At 43.9% G+C, this 20,015-nt stretch overlaps 1 protein-coding gene across 2 annotated transcripts in view; it reads right to left on the bottom strand.

The window, feature by feature from the left end:
• Window positions 1-4,885: 4,885 nt before the first annotated feature.
• rapgefl1 (Rap guanine nucleotide exchange factor (GEF)-like 1) overlaps window positions 4,886-20,015 on the bottom strand; it is a 34,171-nt gene continuing 19,041 nt past the window's right edge. For both annotated transcript variants that reach the window (XM_034538876.1, XM_034538877.1), the window contains exons 4-17: window positions 16,745-16,823; window positions 15,983-16,172; window positions 13,878-13,975; window positions 13,126-13,238; window positions 12,556-12,723; window positions 11,963-12,060; window positions 11,596-11,718; window positions 9,846-10,024; window positions 9,675-9,765; window positions 8,830-8,880; window positions 8,618-8,705; window positions 8,251-8,315; window positions 7,963-8,017; window positions 4,886-7,870 (exon numbers count right to left, since the gene is read on the bottom strand). In XM_034538876.1, coding sequence (XP_034394767.1) covers window positions 7,746-7,870; window positions 7,963-8,017; window positions 8,251-8,315; window positions 8,618-8,705; window positions 8,830-8,880; window positions 9,675-9,765; window positions 9,846-10,024; window positions 11,596-11,718; window positions 11,963-12,060; window positions 12,556-12,723; window positions 13,126-13,238; window positions 13,878-13,975; window positions 15,983-16,172; window positions 16,745-16,823 — 1,523 coding nt within the window. In that variant the 3' untranslated portion in view covers window positions 4,886-7,745. The remainder of the gene's footprint in view (window positions 7,871-7,962; window positions 8,018-8,250; window positions 8,316-8,617; window positions 8,706-8,829; window positions 8,881-9,674; window positions 9,766-9,845; window positions 10,025-11,595; window positions 11,719-11,962; window positions 12,061-12,555; window positions 12,724-13,125; window positions 13,239-13,877; window positions 13,976-15,982; window positions 16,173-16,744; window positions 16,824-20,015) is intronic.

Below are 20,015 nucleotides of genomic sequence, written 5' to 3' on the forward strand. Positions count from 1 at the left end.
CTAATGTTATACAACGCTCTATAACATCCTCTAACGTTATACAACGCTCTATAACATCCTCTAACGTTATACAACGCTCTATAACATCCTCTAACGTTATACAACGCTCTATAACATCCTCTAATGTTAAACAACGCTCTATAACATCCTCTAACGTTATACACCGCTCTATAACATCCTCTAACGTTATACAACGCTCTATAACATCCTCTAACGTTATACACCGCTCTATAACATCCTCTAATGTTGTACAACGCTCTATAACATCCTCTAATGTTGTACAACGCTCTATAACATCCTCTAACGTTATACAACGCTCTATAACATCCTCTAATGTTGTACACCGCTCTATAACATCCTCTAACGTTATACAACGCTCTATAACATCCTCTAACGTTATACAACGCTCTATAACATCCTCTAATGTTATACAACGCTCTATAACATCCTCTAATGTTGTACAACGCTCTATAACATCCTCTAATGTTGTACAACGCTCTATAACATCCTCTAATGTTATACAACACTCTATAACATCCTCTAATGTTATACAACGCTCTATGACATCCTCTAATGTTATACAACGCTCTATAACATCCTCTAATGTTATACAACGCTCTATAACATCCTCTAATGTTATACACCGCTCTATAACATCCTCTAGCGTTATACACCGCTCTATAACATCCTCTAATGTTGTACAACGCTCTATAACATCCTCTAATGTTATACAACGCTCTATAACATCCTCTAATGTTATACAACGCTCTATAACATCCTCTAACGTTATACACCGCTCTATAACATCCTCTAATGTTATACACCGCTCCATAACATCCTCTAATGTTATACAACGCTCTATAACATCCTCTAACGTTATACACCGCTCTATAACATCCTCTAATGTTGTACAACGCTCTATAACATCCTCTAACGTTATACACCGCTCTATAACATCCTCTAATGTTATACAACGCTCTATAACATCCTCTAATGTTATACAACGCTCTATAACATCCTCTAACGTTATACACCCCTCTATAACATCCTCTAACGTTATACAACGCTCTATAACATCCTCTAACGTTATACACCGCTCTATAACATCCTCTAACGTTATACAACGCTCTATAACATCCTCTAATGTTGTACAACGCTCTATAACATCCTCTAACGTTATACAACGCTCTATAACATCCTCTAATGTTGTACAACGCTCTATAACATCCTCTAACGTTATACAACGCTCTATAACATCCTCTAACGTTATACACCGCTCTATAACATCCTCTAACGTTATACAACGATCTATAACATCCTCTAATGTTGTACAACGCTCTATAACATCCTCTAACGTTATACAACGCTCTATAACATCCTCTAACGTTATACAACGCTCTATAACATCCTCTAATGTTATACAACGCTCTATAACATCCTCTAACGTTATACAACGCTCTATAACATCCTCTAACGTTATACAACGCTCTATAACATCCTCTAATGTTGTACACCGCTCTATAACATCCTCTAACGTTATACAACGCTCTATAACATCCTCTAATGTTGTACAACGCTCTATAACATCCTCTAACGTTATACAACGCTCTATAACATCCTCTAACGTTATACAACGCTCTATAACATCCTCTAATGTTATACAACGCTCTATAACATCCTCTAACGTTATACAACGCTCTATAACATCCTCTAACGTTATACAACGCTCTATAACATCCTCTAACGTTATACAACGCTCTATAACATCCTCTAATGTTATACAACGCTCTATAACATCCTCTAACGTTATACAACGCTCTATAACATCCTCTAACGTTATACAACGCTCTATAACATCCTCTAATGTTGTACAACGCTCTATAACATCCTCTAACGTTATACAACGCTCTATAACATCCTCTAATGTTATACAACGCTCTATAACATCCTCTAACGTTATACAACGCTCTATAACATCCTCTAATGTTATACAACGCTCTATAACATCCTCTAACGTTATACAACGCTCTATAACATCCTCTAATGTTATACAACGCTCTATAACATCCTCTAACGTTATACAACGCTCTATAACATCCTCTAATGTTATACAACGCTCTATAACATCCTCTAACGTTATACAACGCTCTATAACATCCTCTAATGTTATACAACGCTCTATAACATCCTCTAACGTTATACAACGCTCTATAACATCCTCTAACGTTATACAACGCTCTATAACATCCTCTAATGTTGTACAACGCTCTATAACATCCTCTAACGTTATACAACGCTCTATAACATCCTCTAATGTTATACAACGCCATCTGAAGCGTCCCCCTTCCCACGTATATGAGCCTAAATATAAACCTTCTCCTAATCAGGGCTGGAAAGCCGTCGTCCCAGGAGGACGCTGGTCCAGTCTGCAGTCCTAAGGGGGGCACAGGGGCCCGATAAGCACAGGGGCCCGATCAGCTGAAATTAACCCCCCCCCCACACACACTTCCCCCTCCTCCATTGCATGACATTGGGACCCTGAACACAGCTGCGAGGCTTCTCTTGTTACGATTCTTTTTCCAAAGTGGCCGCGTTGCAGAAGCTCCCAGAAGGATAAAAATACACCCGCAGACTCAGTTGTTGTCCAGAGCTTTTATTTCAGTGTCTGTTCTGTGACGGCAGGCTGGAGGAGACGAGGCGCTCATGGATCACTTTGGATCACTTTGGATCACTTTGAATTGGTAGTTCAGTCATTCCAAGATCTCACTTTTTATAATTCAGCATTAAAAGAAACTGTAAAAATCTTTCAAAAACAAGACATTGGTTTTGTAGATAATAAATAATAATAATAATGTTGATAATAAAGTCATACAGGGAATATCATTTGTCATTTTGAGTTTTCGAAGAAAGGTTAGTTATGAATATATATATTTACTTTACTAGAACAATAGGATGATGAGAAAACTTAGCACTCTTTTCTTTTGACTAATTTCCTTAATACCACTTTAATAAAATGTAAACCTTATCCTTAAAATCATATTTTCTACAATATATATTTCTTCTCAAATTAATATAATTGTATTATTATTATGACATTATCACATTACAACTATATTTTCTTATGACTTTTTTTGTAAAAAATAATTATTTTTCTTCCACGATTACTTTTACTTCATATATATATATATATATATATATATATACATATATATATATATATATATATATATATACATATATATATATATATTATAACTTGTTTCTTGTGACATTACATTATGAAATTATTAATAAAACTAAATCACAACTTATTCCTATAAATATTCGAGATCTCAGGATGTTATTTTAACAGTATTTGTACAACAGTCTGAACTATACAACAACAACCCTCCAAGCCCCGCCTCCTCCGAGACCTCTGCTCCAATCACATGGTCTGTCTGAAGGTCACAGAATTGGTATGGCTGTAAACAACCACTTCTGTACTAAAACAAACAAATAAACAACCCAAGCGTCAGATAGAAAACAGAACAATCAAACTGAAGAGATGTAACTGTACAATTCATAAAGTCATCATCATGTCGTCTGTACACTTTCTCTCACAAATAAAAACAAATCAAATATTCTCGAGTTTCTCTCGTACGTAAAATAGAGTTTCCGTTGATATTTACAGTCGCAGTATTTACACAATATAATTCTTCTTTTCACAGCGGACGACCTCGACCCAAGAGGCCGCCGCCTCCCGATTGTAGATCCTAGACAGGCAGAAGCTTACTGGGAGGTTTAGTCCATTTCCTGGTTCAAGGGTTCAGATTCAGGACTAGTTTCTGCGCAGAGCCACAGGGGGTCTACAATAAAGCGCCCAACACCCAGGAAGTGGTCCTGAGACTAGTGATGATGTCATCTTCACCGGGGTTCCCTTCGTACCAGAAAGGCTCCAGCCTCCACAAGAACGTGAATCCTGAGATTTAGATCTCAGAAGTCTGGACGAGTCACGAGACACCACCAAGTTCCTGAGTTGTGAGTTCGAACTCTCATTCTGGAAACTAGGAACTCTCATTCTGGAAAATAGGAACTCTCATTCTGGAAACTAGGAACTCTCATTCTGGAAACTAGGAACTCTCATTCATTCTGGAAACTAGGAACTCTCATTCTGGAAACTAGGAAGTCTCCTTCTGGAAACTAGGAACGGAAACTTGGAACTCTCATTCTGGAAACTAGTAACGGAAACTTGGAACTCTTGTTCTGGAAACTAGGAACTCTCATTCATTCTGGAAACTAGGAACTCTCGTTCTGGAAACTAGGAACTCTCATTCTGGAAACTAGGAACTCTCATTCATTCTGGAAACTAGGAACTCTCATTCTGGAAACTAGGAAGTCTCCTTCTGGAAACTAGGAACGGAAACTTGGAACTCTCATTCTGGAAACTAGTAACGGAAACTTGGAACTCTTGTTCTGGAAACTAGGAACTCTCGTTCTACAAACTTGTGTTGTTTGGTTTTGGGGTCATTTGAAGACTCCATGTCAGAGTGGAGACGTCCCGTCCAGAAGCAAGCCACTTCAGTTCAAATGTTTAAAATGTGAAACCTTAAACCAGAGGAGCTAAAGAAAACAAGAACGTTCACGTTTTTAAACTCGTTTCACTTTGTCCATGAAGTCCCCAAACTACCAAAATAAAAGCCAGGTTGTAAAAGAAACCCTTAACAAAATAAAACTTAAGGGTAAGTTGTTGGGTCTTAAAGCTGGAGAAAACCACTCTGGAGGTTTTACCTGGTCTTGACGTGGACAGGAAGTGGACTTGTCCCTGGACGGGGTCGGCCTCACTGAGCTTTTGCGGACAGGAAGCTATGTAAGAGCTCATTTACACAGGTGCACCGCCCTGAAGAGGTTCACCCCAACAAACAGACTTTATTCAACTTCCTGTAAACCATCAGAATAAAAGTCAAGAGGTAAAGAAATAAAAGCTGAGCAGGAAAACCTTTACGACAACCATCTCTTCACATTCTAATCTAAAATATTAAAACATTGAGGTAACATACGACTTACTCATAAAATTATTTTTTTAAATAAATCATAATACAATTGTTTTTAAATAAAAATTTAACAATATCTAAATATTAGGACATTTATCTAATTGCTTCTGTTTTTCTGAATTTACAATTATTTAAAAATGTTCTTTCCCTAAAAAATCTGACAGGTTAGAAATGATTTCATTCTAATTTAATGTGGAACGCGTGGTGGAACATGTGGTGGAACACGTGGGTGGAACAAGTGGTGGAACACGTGGTGGAACACGTGGGTGGAACAAGTGGTGGAACACGTGGTGGAACACGTGGTGGAACACGTCGGTGGAACACGTCGGTGGAACACGTCGGTGGAACACGTCGATGGAACACGTGGGGAACACATCGGTGGAACACGTGGTGGAACACGTCGGTGGAACACGTCGATGGAACACGTCGGTGGAACACGTCGATGGAACACGTCGATGGAACACGTGGGGAACACATCGGTGGAACACGTGGGGAACACATCGGTGGAACACGTGGTGGAACACGTGGTGGAACGCGTCGGTGGAACACGTGGTGGAACACGTGGTGGAACACGTCGGTGGAACACGTCGGTGGAACACGTCGGTGGAACACGTGGGTGGAACACGTCGATGGAACACGTCGGTGGAACAAGTGGTGGAACACGTCGGTGGAACACGTCGATGGAACACGTGGTGGAACACGTCGGTGGAACACGTGGTGGAACACGTCGGTGGAACACGTGGTGGAACACGTGGTGGAACACGTCGATGGAACACGTGGTGGAACACGTCGGTGGAACACGTGGTGGAACACGTCGGTGGAACACGTGGGGAACACGTGGTGGAACACGTGGTGGAACACGCCGGTGGAACACGTGGTGGAACACGCCGGTGGAACACGTGGAGGAACATGTGGGGGAACATGTGGTGGAACACGTGGGGAACACATCGGTGGAACACGTGGTAGAACACGTCGATGGAACACGTCGGTGGAACACGTGGTGGAACGCGTCGGTGGAACACGTGGTGGAACACGTGGTGGAACACGCCTGGGTGGAACACGTCGATGGAACGCGTCGGTGGAACACGTGGTGGAACACGTGGTGGAACACGTGGTGGAACACGCCTGGGTGGAACACGTCGATGGAACACGTCGGTGGAACAAGTGGGGAACATGTGGTGGAACACGTGGGGAACATGTGGTGGAACACGTGGGGAATATGTGGTGGAACACGTGTTCCACGTGGGGAACATGTGGTGCAACACGTGGAGAACATGTGTTGTAACGTGTTCCACGCGGTAGAGAGAAACTCTTCAGTGCAGTGAAGACAACCATCTGAAGGACTCAGACCAGCTGACCAACACGGAACCGACTGATGGAACTCAACTGGAGTCAAAGGAACTGACGTGTGATCAGCTGACCGACACGGAACCGACTGATGGAACCGGTCGAATGGAGACGATGAGTCAACGAAGTTTAAGGTTTAAGTGCTTCGCTGCTACGATAGGTTCAGGGACCGAGCTTCACTTCCTGTTATTGCCTCGGACGCCGACTGAACTGACCAATGTGGGGCTGGCCGGGTCCTTCCTCGCAGCCGATTGGTCAATCAGACAGAACCGCGGGATGGATCCCAAAAACGTTTTTTTCCCGTCCACTCCTTCGTACATTATGTGTTTGTGTCTCAGGTGTGACGTCGTCCCGTAAACAGCTGATTGGCCGCCATGTGACCATCAGCACCGCGTTCTTAAAGGACCACACCGCTGTTTCTTCACGTTTTTGCCCGTTGAATTTTAAAAAAGAGAAAGAAAATACTAAATGTTCACTGAGCAGAGCCTGAACGCATCATGAGAACGTTATCATCTACCGTCAGCCAGTACTCATGTTCACTGAGCAGAGCCTGAACGCGACACCATGTACCTGAAGTGAACCTCGCTGGTTCTCCGTTAGCGGTGCTGCTAACGCTAGTAGCGCTCCTCCTCTTGGTCTGAACACTGATTGGTTGTTTACAAAGTCACATGATCAGAGACTAGAGAAACAATGAATGTTAAACTGGTTAAAAGCCACAAAACAGCAGTACGGTCCTGGAAAGAGAGCGCCGTGCGGGTTCTGTTGGGTTCTCAAACATTGTGAGACACGTTTATGGAGGAAGTCCATCGTTTAAGTCCTGAAACCAAAAAAGCAGAAAACCAGCATCTACACTCTCATCCAGCGAGGAAAACATCCCGACCGCCTCTGAACGAACCACGATCAACGGCCCCGGAGCTCCCGACGGCTCTGTGTGGAAGATGGCAGCTCAGAGGTCAGAGGTCAACCCGACCCCTGATGTAAACACAGAGTTCCTTCTGATGGAAAAATATAAATTCAGTCCTGAAGTTCAGACGCAGACGTCTTGTTTTCTGTAAACTCGGATTGTCAGAGACTCAAACCACCTCCAGACAGGAAGTAGGATCCGCTGTTTGACATGTTGTTGTTGTTGACCCCGACGATAAAAACAATCAACAGCTGTTTTTATAAAAAGACATTTAGAAGATAAAACCCTTTGAGGCCTGCTGATTGGAGGGGTCAGAGGTTAGAGGGGGCTCCCGTCTGATTGGTCGGCCGCCACAGGAAGTGGCGGATGACATTACGAGGATTCAGGTTGCAAAAAGTTTGGGAATATTCCACATGAGAGGAGGAAGACGAAGATGAAGAGGACCTCCTCCTCCTCCTCCTCCTCTATGTGTCCTTGGGCTCCAGCCTGCAGGACATGTCAAACAGCAGGTTCTGGTTGTCGATCACCTGCAGCTGGCGGACGTAGGCCTTGGTCTGGAGGTGAGGGGGCGTGGTCTCCGTGTCCAGGGCTGAGGAGACAGAGGACAACGTCACACCAGGCCTTCACAATAAAAGCACCGCTCCTACAGTCATACTGCAGTACTTTGAAAGAGTTTTTTACCAAGCTGGCTGCTCCTGTAGCGTCTGATGATCCTCACCATGTCGGCCACTTTGTGCTGCGGGAGGGGGGGGGGGGGGGAAGGCAAGTTTATTTGTATATATATATATATATATATATATATAAAAATATATAAGTTTCAGGGGCTCTTGTTTCATTGATAGAAACCGACTCATAAATCACATCGAGGAGTTTATTATAGTTGTGAGGTTCATTCTGTTTAACGTTCAACATTAAATAATAAAAGCGACATCATCATCATCATCATCATCATTTTCATCAGCGACTCACCATCTTCTCAAAGTTGACGAGTTCTCCGTGGAACGTCTTGCAGCTCTCGTGGAGGAACGTCAGGTCTGAAACAGGAATAAGATTATTAAAATCAATGAAGACTTCAAACTGATTATTGAATCTATTTGAATAACATACTATACTATATAATATAATACTCTGATATTCACACATATTTATATTATTTTTTATTATATACTATTTATCTGATCTTGTCTTATTCTCATTGTATTGTCTTTGGTAACAAATATATATATATATATATATATATATATATATATATATATGTCACGGCAACAAGACCCCAGTCATGTGACAGTCAGAAGGCCTCTGATTGGTTATCGCATTGATCATGTGGTCCACTCACCTTTGAGCAGCAGCGGAGTGAAGGGGATCAGTGGAGGTCTCAGGCTGGTGATCAGGTCTCTGTAGGACTTGTGGTTCCTGGACGGGTCCTGCAGGATTAGAAGTACTCAGGTCCTTTACTGCAGTAAAAGTACTAATACCCCACTGACAGTAAAAGTATGTGAGTATTATCAGTAGTAAAAGTATTTTGTAGCGTCATTAAACATTTTTTACCGCAACACTCTCAAACTGCTGAAACTGCTTCCTGAACTTCCCCGGGAGACCCTGAACACAACACACACACACACAATGAATGGAATAATTATATTTTACATTAGCTCACAGTTAGCTTACAGGTACCATTAGCTCACAGTTATCTTCCAGGTACCACTAGCTCACAGTTATCTTCCAGGTACCATTAGCTCACAGTTATCTTCCAGGTACCATTAGCTCACAGTTATCTTCCAGGTACCATTAGCTCACAGTTATCTTCAAGATACCATTAGCTCACAGTTATCTTCAAGATACCATTAGCTCACAGTTATCTTACAGGTACCATTAGCTCACAGTTAGCTTACAGGTACCATTAGCTCACAGTGATCGTCCAGGTACCATAAGCTCACAGTTATCTTACAGGTACCATTAGCTCACAGTTATCTTCCAGGTACCATTAGCTCACAGTTATCTTCCAGGTATCATTAGCTCACAGTTAGCTTACAGGTACCATTAGCTCACAGTTATCTTACAGGTACCATTAGCTCACAGTTATCTTCCAGATATCATTAGCTCACAGTTAGCTTACAGGTACCATTAGCTCACAGTTATCTTCCAGGTACCATTAGCTCACAGTTATCTTCCAGGTACCATTAGCTCACAGTTATCTTCCAGGTACCATTAGCTCACAGTGATCGTCCAGGTACCATTAGCTCACAGTTATCTTACAGGTACCATTAGCTCACAGTTATCTACCAGGTACCATTAGCTCACAGTTATCTTCCAGGTACCATAAGCTCACAGTTAGCTTACAGGTACCATTAGCTCAGCAGGTGTACTGTCTGCAGGTCAGGGAAGTGTCGTACCTCCCAGGTGAGTCGAAGTCTGCTGAGAGCTGGGTTGTCGAGACCAAGAACTACAGCGAGGAACGACAGCAGGTCCTGATGCTGCTTACAGCTGCGACACACACAGAACAGACCTGTGAGGACAGGTAACACCTGAATGATGTCATAAGCCGGGTCAGCACCTGGACTCACAGTGCTGCGATCTTGATGAACTTGCGGAGCAGCTGGACCCTCTTTGGCAGTGACTGACATTGCAGGATCTCCGTGGCGACCCAGTGCTGCACCTCGCTGCAGCGCTGCAGTACCAGCTCCAGGTTTAGGGGGCGCCAGCGGGACTGCTCCCCGTGAAACACGTAACACACAAACTCCACCTGCAGGAGACACCAACGAAGAAGAAGAAGACGAACGGAGCCGCTTGAGCAATTGCTGTGGAGAAGATACGCAAAGTGAACATTCTGAAATAGTTTGTTTACTAATATCTAACGTGATATTAAAATTATATTGCATAAGAAGAGACCAGTCTAGGTTTGGCTTTCAGTACGCACTCACAGAGAAACTTAGGGAGTCACGGAGAAACTGAGGGAATCACAGAGAAACTTAGGGAGTCACGGAGAATCTAATGGAGTCACAGAGAAACTTAGAGAGTCACAGAGAAACTGAGGGAGTCACAGAGAAACTTAGGGAGTCACGAAGAATCTAATGGAGTCACGAAGAATCTAATGGAGTCACAGAGAAACTTAGGGAGTCACGAAGAATCTAATGGAGTCACGGAGAAACTAATGGAGTCACAGAGAGACTTAGGGAGTCACGGAGAATCTAATGGAGTCACAGAGAAACTGAGGGAGTCACAGAGAAACTTAGGGAGTCACGAAGAATCTAATGGAGTCACGGAGAAACTGAGGGAGTCACAGAGAAACTTAGGGAGTCACGGAGAATCTAATGGAGTCACAGAGAAACTTAGAGAGTCACAGAGAAACTCAGGGAGTCACAGAGAAACTTAGGGAGTCACAGAGAGACTTAGGGAGTCACAGAGAAACTTAGGGAGTCACAGAGAAACTTAGGGAGTCACAAAGAAACTAATGGAGTCACAGAGAGACTTAGGGAGTCACAGAGAAACTTATGGAGTCAGAGAGACTTAGGGAGTCACAGAGAAACTTAGGGAGTCACAAAGAAACTAATGGAGTCACAGAGAAACTAATGGAGTCACAGAGAGACTTAGGGAGTCACAGAGAAACTAATGGAGTCACAGAGAGACTTAGGGAGTCACAGAGAAACTAATGGAGTCACAGAGAGACTTAGGGAGTCACAGAGAAACTAATGGAGTCACAGAGAGACTTAGGGAGTCATGGAGAAACTTAGGTAGTTACAGAGAGACTTAGGGAGTCACGGAGAATCTCATGGAGTCACAGAGAAACTAATGGAGTCACAGAGAGACTTAGGGAGTCATGGAGAAACTTAGGTAGTTACAGAGAGACTTAGGGAGTCACAGAGAAACTTAGGGAGTCACAAAGAAACTAATGGAGTCACAGAGAGACTTAGGGAGTCATGGAGAAACTTAGGTAGTTACAGAGAGACTTAGGGAGTCACGGAGAATCTCATGGAGTCACAGAGAAACTTAGGGAGTCACAAAGAAACTAATGGAGTCACAGAGAGACTTAGAGAGTCATGGAGAAACTTAGGGAGTCACAAAGAAACTAATGGAGTCACAGAGAGACTTAGGGAGTCACGGAGAATCTCATGGAGTCACAGAGAAACTTAGTCGCCAGCCCGCTAAAGTCCCGTACGAAGCCACAAAGAGTCATGTGTGAAGTCGGAGTATCAAACTGAGTCACAGAGTAAAGTACGACATCCCAGTCCAACAAGTTTCTTTTTCAGTATTCCTTAACTACTAAAGGTAACTCTGGCATCAAGGTCATCGACCAGAAGAAGCCGTCTCACGGACCTCGTGCACGCAGCTGAAGAGCTCCCAGTCGAACGCCACCAGCTGATTGGCTACTTCCTCTGCTGACATGTCATGCAGTTTGCTGTCACCAGGTGTCCAGTGGATCTCCTCAGGCAGAGGAAGCTGAGGGCACAGGAAGTGACATCATTAGAAGAGAAGGGAAAGAACTGAAACGTGTGATCCTGTACAGAAACAATATATATCATTATTGTTATTGTTATTATGATATACTTGCAACACTTGATAAAAAGTATTTTATTTTTGCTTTTTTTATCGACATCCTTACAAGTTAATGCAATGAGCAAAACTGACAATTTACTAGAATCAATAAATCAATAAATCAATCAATCAATCAATCAGTCCTCACCAGTGAGTCGAGCTCCGTGGGTTCACAGGCGAACAGGTGGGTGTTGACTCCCAGTGTGGTGAAGACGGCTTCATCACTGGGACGAAACACGACCTTCTCTGAACAATTACAAATATGTATTTTATGTTTGTGACTTTAATAATGAATTCATGTGATTTAAATTAAACCAGACTAGATTATATTATCTTACAATTATCTTATTATTATTGTGTCTAGATGTATGTATGTAAAAACATTAAAATATATATTGTATGTTTGTGACGGCTCAAAACTAAACTGATTTTGAACTTTAATTTAATGGACTTATTGTAAGTCGCTTTGGATAAAAGCGTCAGCTAAATGACATGAAATGTAATGTAATTAATAATAACGATAAAAAATAATTAATTCATGTTATTTAAATTAAACCAGACACAATAAATGACAGAGATTCTATTATCTTAAAATTCACTTCTCGGTTCCATTATTATTATTATTATTATTATTATTATTATATTAATGTTATTAGTTTATAGTAATAATAGTGGCCATATATAATGGTATTTAAATACAATCAGTCAAAGGAACATCATGTTTATTCCTGGGGTTCTGACCTCCGGCTGATGTGACGGCCACCAGTACGAGGTTCCCCGGGAGAACCGGTTGGTCTTCGCTGTACTGGAGCTTCTCCCGGACCAGAGCCAGAATCTCTCCGACCCGGCAGGACAGACGGCTCCTGATGGTGACGTAGGAGTGGTCCGGGGTGTAGACCCTGCAGAAGACTGGAGGCACAAACAAGATGTTGAGGCGCCATCTGGTGGCCGTTTGTGGCAGCGCACCTCCGAAGAGAAAAATGATAGTTCATATATCAATGGACGTAGCTGACTACAGCATGGCCTGGTGACCAGCTTCTGAATGTGTATATGTGTGTATGCGTGTGTGTATGTGTGTGTTTGTGTGTGTATGCGTGTGTGTGCGTGCGTATGTGTGTGTGTATGTGTGTGTGTATGTGTGTGTGTATCTGTGTGTGCGTGTGTATGCGTATGTGTGTGTGTGTGTGTGTGCGTGTTTATGTGTGCATGTGTGTATGTGTGTGTATGTGCGTATGTGTGTGTGTGTTTGTGTGTGTATGCGTGTGTGTGTGTGTGTGTGTGTGTGTGTGTGTGTGTGTGTGCGTGTCGTACTCTCGTCAGAGCCTCTGAACGCCTCTCTGGGCTGCAGACAGGCGTCGATGCGTCTGAAGTGTCTGAACAGAGGACGAACCTGCTTCTTCCTGCTCTCCTTCTCTTCATCAGAGCTACACACACACACACACACACACACACACACACACACACACACACATTTACATTCTAAAGACAGTTAATTAAACTATGTGGTAAAAACCTTTATTGGTTAATGTGTGTGACGACATGATAAACAAATATATTAACATATCATACTTAAATATAATAAACACATGATGTGATGTTTGTGTGTATCATAGTGTGTGTGTATTATAATGTGTGTATTATAGTGTATGTTTGTATGTGTATATTATAGTGTATGTTTGTATGTGTATATTATAGTGTATGTTTGTATGTGTATATTATAGTGTGTGTGTGTGTGTATTATAATGTGTGTGTATATTATAGTGTGTGTGTGTGTGTATTATAATGTGTGTGTATATTATAGTGTGTGTGTGTATTATAGTGTATGTTTGTATGTGTATATTATAGTGTGTGTGTGTGTGTATTATAATGTGTGTGTGTATTATAGTGTGTGTGTATCATAGTGTGTGCGTGTATTAGAGTGTGTGTGTGTGTGTGTATTATAATGTGTGTGTGTATTATAGTGTGTGTGTATCATAGTGTGTGCGTGTATTAGAGTGTGTGTGTGTGTATAATAGTGTGTGTGTGTGTGTGTGTGTGTGTGTATTATAATGTGTGTGTCTTACGGTGTGTGTAAGATCTCGGTCCATCTCTGCAGTTTAAGAACGTCGTCCACCAGCTCAGGACACCGACTCAACTCCTGAACCGCACACAGGTACAGCTCCTTGGGACGCACACACACACACAGACACACACACACATACACACACAGACACACACACACACGCACACACACACAGACACACACACAGACACGCACATATACACACACACACACGCACACACACACAGACACACACACAGACACGCACATATACACACACACACACGAAAGAGGTTTTTGATGTAGTTTTAAAAGACAATGAAGGCAGATTATATGATATAATGATTATATTAGGCCAAGTATTATTTGTGTGAGTACATGTGTGTAGATGTGTGTGTACGTGTGTGTACACGTGTATCCATGTGTGTACAAATGTGTACTTGTGTGCGTGTGTGTGTGCATGTCCGTGTGTGTGCGTCCGTGTGTGCATGTGTATGCGTGTGTGTGCGTCCGTGTGTGTGTGTCCGTGTCCGGTGCGAGTGTGCGTCCGTGTGCGTGTGTGTCCGTGTGTGTGTCTGGTGTGTGCGTGTCCGTGTGTGCGTCCGTGTGTGTGTCCGTGTCCGTGTGTGTGTCCGTGTGTGTGCGTGTGTGTGTGCGCGTGTGTCCGGTGTGTGCGTATGTGTGCATGTCCGTGTGTGTGCGTCCGTGTGCGCATGTTCGTGTGTGCGCGTGTGTGTCCGTGCGTCCGTGTGTGCGCGGGTGTTAGTGTGCGTGTCCGTGAGTGTGTGTCCGTGTGTGTGTCCGTGTGTGTGTCCGTGTGTGTGTCCGTGTGTGTGTCCGTGTGCGTGTCCGTGTGTGCGCGTGTGTGTCCGTGTGTGCGTGTGTGTGTCCGTGTGTGTGTCCGTGTGCGTGTCCGTGTGTGCGCGTGTGTGCGCGTGTGTGCGCGGGTGTTAGTGTGCGTGTCCGTGTGCGTGAGTGTGTGTCCGTGTGTGTGTCCATGTGTGCGTCCGTGTGTGCGTCCGTGTGTGTGTCTGTGTGTGCGTGTGTGTGTCCGTGTGTGTGTCCGTGTGTGCGTCCGTGTGTGTGTGTCCGTGTGCGTGAGTGTGTGTGCGTGTGTGTCCGTGTGTGTGCGCGGGTGTTAGTGTGCGTGTGTGTGCGTCTGTGTGTGTGTGTGCGTGTGCGTTTGTGTGCATGTCTGTGTATGCGTGTGTGTGCGTGTCCATGTGCGTCCGTGTGTGCGTGTCCATGTGTGTCCGTGTGCGCGTGTGTGTCCGTGTGTGTGAGTGTGTGTGCGTGTGTGTCCGTGTGTGTGAGTGTGTGTCCGTGTGCGTGAGTGTGTGTGCGTGTGTGTCTGTGTGTGTGAGTGTGTGTGCGTGTGTGTCCGTGTGCGTGAGTGTCCGTGTGTGTGAGTGTGTGTGCGTGTGTGTCCGTGTGTGTGAGTGTGTGTGAGTGTCCGTGTGCGTGAGTGTGTGTGCGTGTGTGTCCGTGTGCGTGAGTGTGTGTGCGTGTGTGTCCGTGTGCGTGAGTGTGTGTGCGTGTGTGTCCGTGTGTGTGAGTGTGTGTGCGTGTGTGTCCGTGTGCGTGAGTGTCCGTGTGTGTGAGTGTGTGTGCGTGTGTGTGCGTGTGTGTCCGTGTGCGTGAGTGTCCGTGTGCGTGAGTGTGTGTGCGTGTGTGTCCGTGTGCGTGAGTGTGTGTGCGTGTGTGTCCGTGTGCGTGAGTGTGTGTGCGTGTGTGTCCGTGTGTGTGAGTGTGTGTGCGTGTGTGTCCGTGTGTGTGAGTGTGTGTGCGTGTGTGTCCGTGTGCGTGAGTGTCCGTGTGTGTGAGTGTGTGTGCGTGTGTGTCCGTGTGCGTGAGTGTGTGTGCGTGTGTGTCCGTGTGCGTGAGTGTGTGTGCGTGTGTGTCCGTGTGTGTGTGTGCGTGTGCGTCCGTGTGTGTCCGTGTGTGTGAGTGTGTGTGCGTGTTTTTCCGTGTGCGTGAGTGTGTGTGCGTGTGTGTCCGTGTGCGTGAGTGTGTGTGCGTGTGTGTGTGTGTCCGTGTGCATGTGTGTCCGTGTGCATGTGTGTGTGTGTCCGTGTGTGTGCGCGGGTGTCCGTGTGCGTGTCCGTGTGTGCGTGTGTGTCCTCGTACCTTGGGGAAGCTGTTGCTCCGCCCCTCTTCCTGCAGCAGCTCTCTGTAGGTTTCCAGGTACCTGAACGCCACATTCAGCACCGCCCTCCTCCTCTCTGCTCCGTCCATCACGGCCTCCTCCCCCCCTCCTCCTCCTCTCCTCCCCCCTCCTCCTCTCCCTCCTCCCCTCCCCTCCGTCTCCAGGCTGAATCTGGAAGAGTTGGGAGTTAAGGAGGAAACTTTAAAGATGTATTTTTACCCAGAATGCAAATGGCAAACACATTTTGAAATGGAGCGAAGAGAAATGAGAGTAATTAAAGATTCATCTTCCATAGCGCGATACACACACACACACACACACACACACACACACACACACACAGACACACACAGACACACACACACACACAGACACACACAGACACACACACACACAAAGTCTTAACAATATAATCCACATTATTTATGCTTCATAAGATCTATTTCACTTGATGGAGACCTGAGAATCCTACAAACTGAACGGGTCCCTGAACGTCTCATGGCTCTGTTTCTAAAGACGACCGGCGATGAAGACGATGGTTTGTCTCCTTCCTCCCACATTCCTCTCTGCTCTACTTCTTCTCCTCTCCTCCATGTGTATATGTACACACATATATATGTATATATATATATACACACACACATATATGTATATATACATACATATGTATAAATATACACACACATGTATATACTGCTGCTCTACATGAGTGCACTGCCCCTTTAAGAGCCGGTGGAGGATACTGCTGCAGCAGGACCTGCTGGAACCTGTCGGCCGTCAGGAAGATGGGATGCGTCAGCATGAAGTCGTCCAGCAGGGTTTCTACAGAGACACAAGCACAGAGCTCAGATTCACAGACTGCTCCTGAACGCCACCTGGAACACACACAACTGATTCTACTGGTTTTTGTAAACTCAACCGTCAGATTAATAACTATTAAATACTTTATATTTTATTACTTGCTGCAGTCAAAAGGTAAAGAAAACTACGTCCGCGCCACACACACACACACACACACACACACACACACACACACACACACACACACACACACACACACACACACACACACACACACACACACACACACACACACACACACACACACACACACACACACACACACACACACACACACACACACACACACACACACACACACACACACACACACACACACACACACACACACACACACACACACACACACACACACACACTAAATGTGGCCATGAAGACATATTTAGACTTCTGATCAAAACCAGAACGGAAGCTTTGACACAAAAGTTGAAAGTCAGTATTGAAGATGATGATCATGATGAAGATGAGGAGGAAGATTAGGAAGAGGGGCAAGAAGAGGAAGGTGGAAGAGGAGGAGGAAGAGAAAGAGGAGGAGTAGGAAGAGGAAGAGGAGGAGGAGGAGGGAGAGAAAGAGGAAGAGGAGGAGGAAGAGAAAGAGGAGGAGGAAGAGGAGAAAGAAGAGGAGAAGGAGAAGGAGGAGAATCATCATCATGAAAGGAACACACATACCTGAACACACCTAACACCTAAAAGCACCTGAACAGACACACATCAACACACCTAAACGCACCTGAACAAAAGCACCTGAATGCACCTGACACACCTGAAAGCACCTGAATGCACCTGACACACCTGAAAGCACCTGAATGCACCTAAACACACCAGAAGACACCTGAATGCACCTTTAGTGGAACTAATTTAATATATACACTATTAATTAAGGTAATACATATATTTTATTAAGCAGCACCGACATTTGTCTGAATTTAAATGTATTTTGGAGCAGAAAAAGATTAATATAGAGAGAAATGAGCATTTAATGTTAAACATATGACACTATTTATCAATATAGAACATAAATTACACATTTACTGACATTTTCTTGACTTTACTGAGACTTTGAATCTTTTATGTTATCCTTAAAAAATATATTCTATTCAGAGAGAACACAGATTATAAATTTAAGATTTTACCACACATAATATATTATAATAATTGATATATATATATTTTATAAATTATAATATATATACATGACCCTATATATATATATATATATATATATATACACACATTATTATAATATATATTTACATTACCCTGTATATATATATATCAATTAATATATTATAATAATTGATATATATATATTTTATATAAATTATAATATATATACATGACCCTATATATATATATATATATATATATATATATATATATATATATATATAAATCATTGTTTTTGTTTTCATTTCTTTTGCATCTTGTTGTGAAAATCTCAGATATTCTGCAAATATTGATTACAAACCTGTTTGAGAGTCAGAGGTGGAATAATTATTAATAATATAATAGGATTATTATTTCAACATTTCAACATGTGTCAATGAAAGAAACAGTTTGAAGGATGAATCAAAGGGTATCGTGGTTTAGTATTAGTGTGTGTGTGTGAGTGTGTGTGCGTGCTGGACTTCCTGGCTCTCAGAGACCTGGATCACACCAGACAACATCTACCCCTGCTGCTCTCTCCTCTCCTTCTGCCACACACCCAGACCCTCTGGTCGGGGTGGTGGTTCAGGTCTACTCATCTCCCCCAAATAGGGTTTTTCCATTATGTACCCCACTGTCTTTTGAGTTTCATGCAGTGACGGTGACTCATCCGGTTCATCTAACCATTGTTGTTCTCTACCGTCCTCCTGGTTCCTTGGGAGACTTCTTGGAAGAACTAGACGTCCTCCTATCAAACTTCCCAGAAAATGGCCCCCCGCTCATCCTTCTGGGTGACTTTACCATCCAGACAGAGAAGTCATGTGACCTGCTACTCTTCCTGTCTTCCTTTGCTCTCTCTCAGTCCTTCTCCTCCTACTCACAAAGCTGGACACCACCTTGACTATATTTTCACCAGAAACTGCTCCACAGCTAACCTCACTGTAACTCCACTTCTTCATCTCTTACTCTCTCCCACTTTTTGGAATTAACAACCCTCCCACAACGGATTCTGCACCTGTCCGTCGCAACATCCACACCCTCTCACCCTCTCTCCCTCTCACCTTCTTTCCCTCTCACCCTCTCACCCTCTCACCCTCTCTCCCTCTCTCCCTCTCACCCTCCTCTCTGGCCTCCTCTGTTCTGTCAGCCCTCCCTTCAACCGATTCCTTCTCACTCATGCAGCCTAACTTCGCCACTGACACTCTCCTCTCTACTCTGTCGTCCTCTCTTGATTCTCTCTGTCCTCTTATGACTCTAAAGGTCCTCAAGTCCTCTTACGACTCTAAAGGTCCTCAAGTCCTCTTAGGCCTCTAAAGGTCCTCAAGTCCTCTTAGGCCTCTAAAGGTCCTCAAGTCCTCTTACGACTCTAAAGGTCCTCAAGTCCTCTTACGACTCTAAAGGTCCTCAAGTCCTCTTATGACTCTAAAGGTCCTCAAGTCCTCTTATGACTCTAAAGGTCCTCAAGTCCTCTTAGGCCTCTAAAGGTCCTCAAGTCCTCTTACGACTCTAAAGGTCCTCAAGTCCTCTTACGACTCTAAAGGTCCTCAAGTCCTCTTAGGCCTCTAAAGGTCCTCAAGTCCTCTTACGACTCTAAAGGTCCTCAAGTCCTCTTAGGACTCTAAAGGTCCTCAAGTCCGCTTAGGACTCTAAAGGTCCTCAAGTCCTCTTACGACTCTAAAGGTCCTCAAGTCCTCTTACGACTCGAAAGGTCCTCAAGTCCTCTTAGGACTCTAAAGGTCCTCAAGTCCTCTTACGACTCTAAAGGTCCTCAAGTCCTCTCCGGCTCCGTGGCTATCCGAACCGGTGCGCGCCAAGAGAGCCACTATGCGAGCATCAGAAAGGAAATGACGAAAATCCAAACACGCCGCCGACCTGCTCGTCTATCAATCTCTTCTCTCCTCCTTCTCTGCGTCCATCTCTGCAGCCAAAAGTCTGTTCTACCAATCCAGAATCGAATCCTCTTTTTCTAACCCCAAAAAGCTCTTCTCTATTTTTTCCAACCTCCTT

The sequence above is a fragment of the Cyclopterus lumpus genome, chromosome 8 (assembly GCF_009769545.1).
Source record: "Cyclopterus lumpus isolate fCycLum1 chromosome 8, fCycLum1.pri, whole genome shotgun sequence".
Classification (NCBI taxonomy): domain Eukaryota; kingdom Metazoa; phylum Chordata; class Actinopteri; order Perciformes; family Cyclopteridae; genus Cyclopterus; species Cyclopterus lumpus.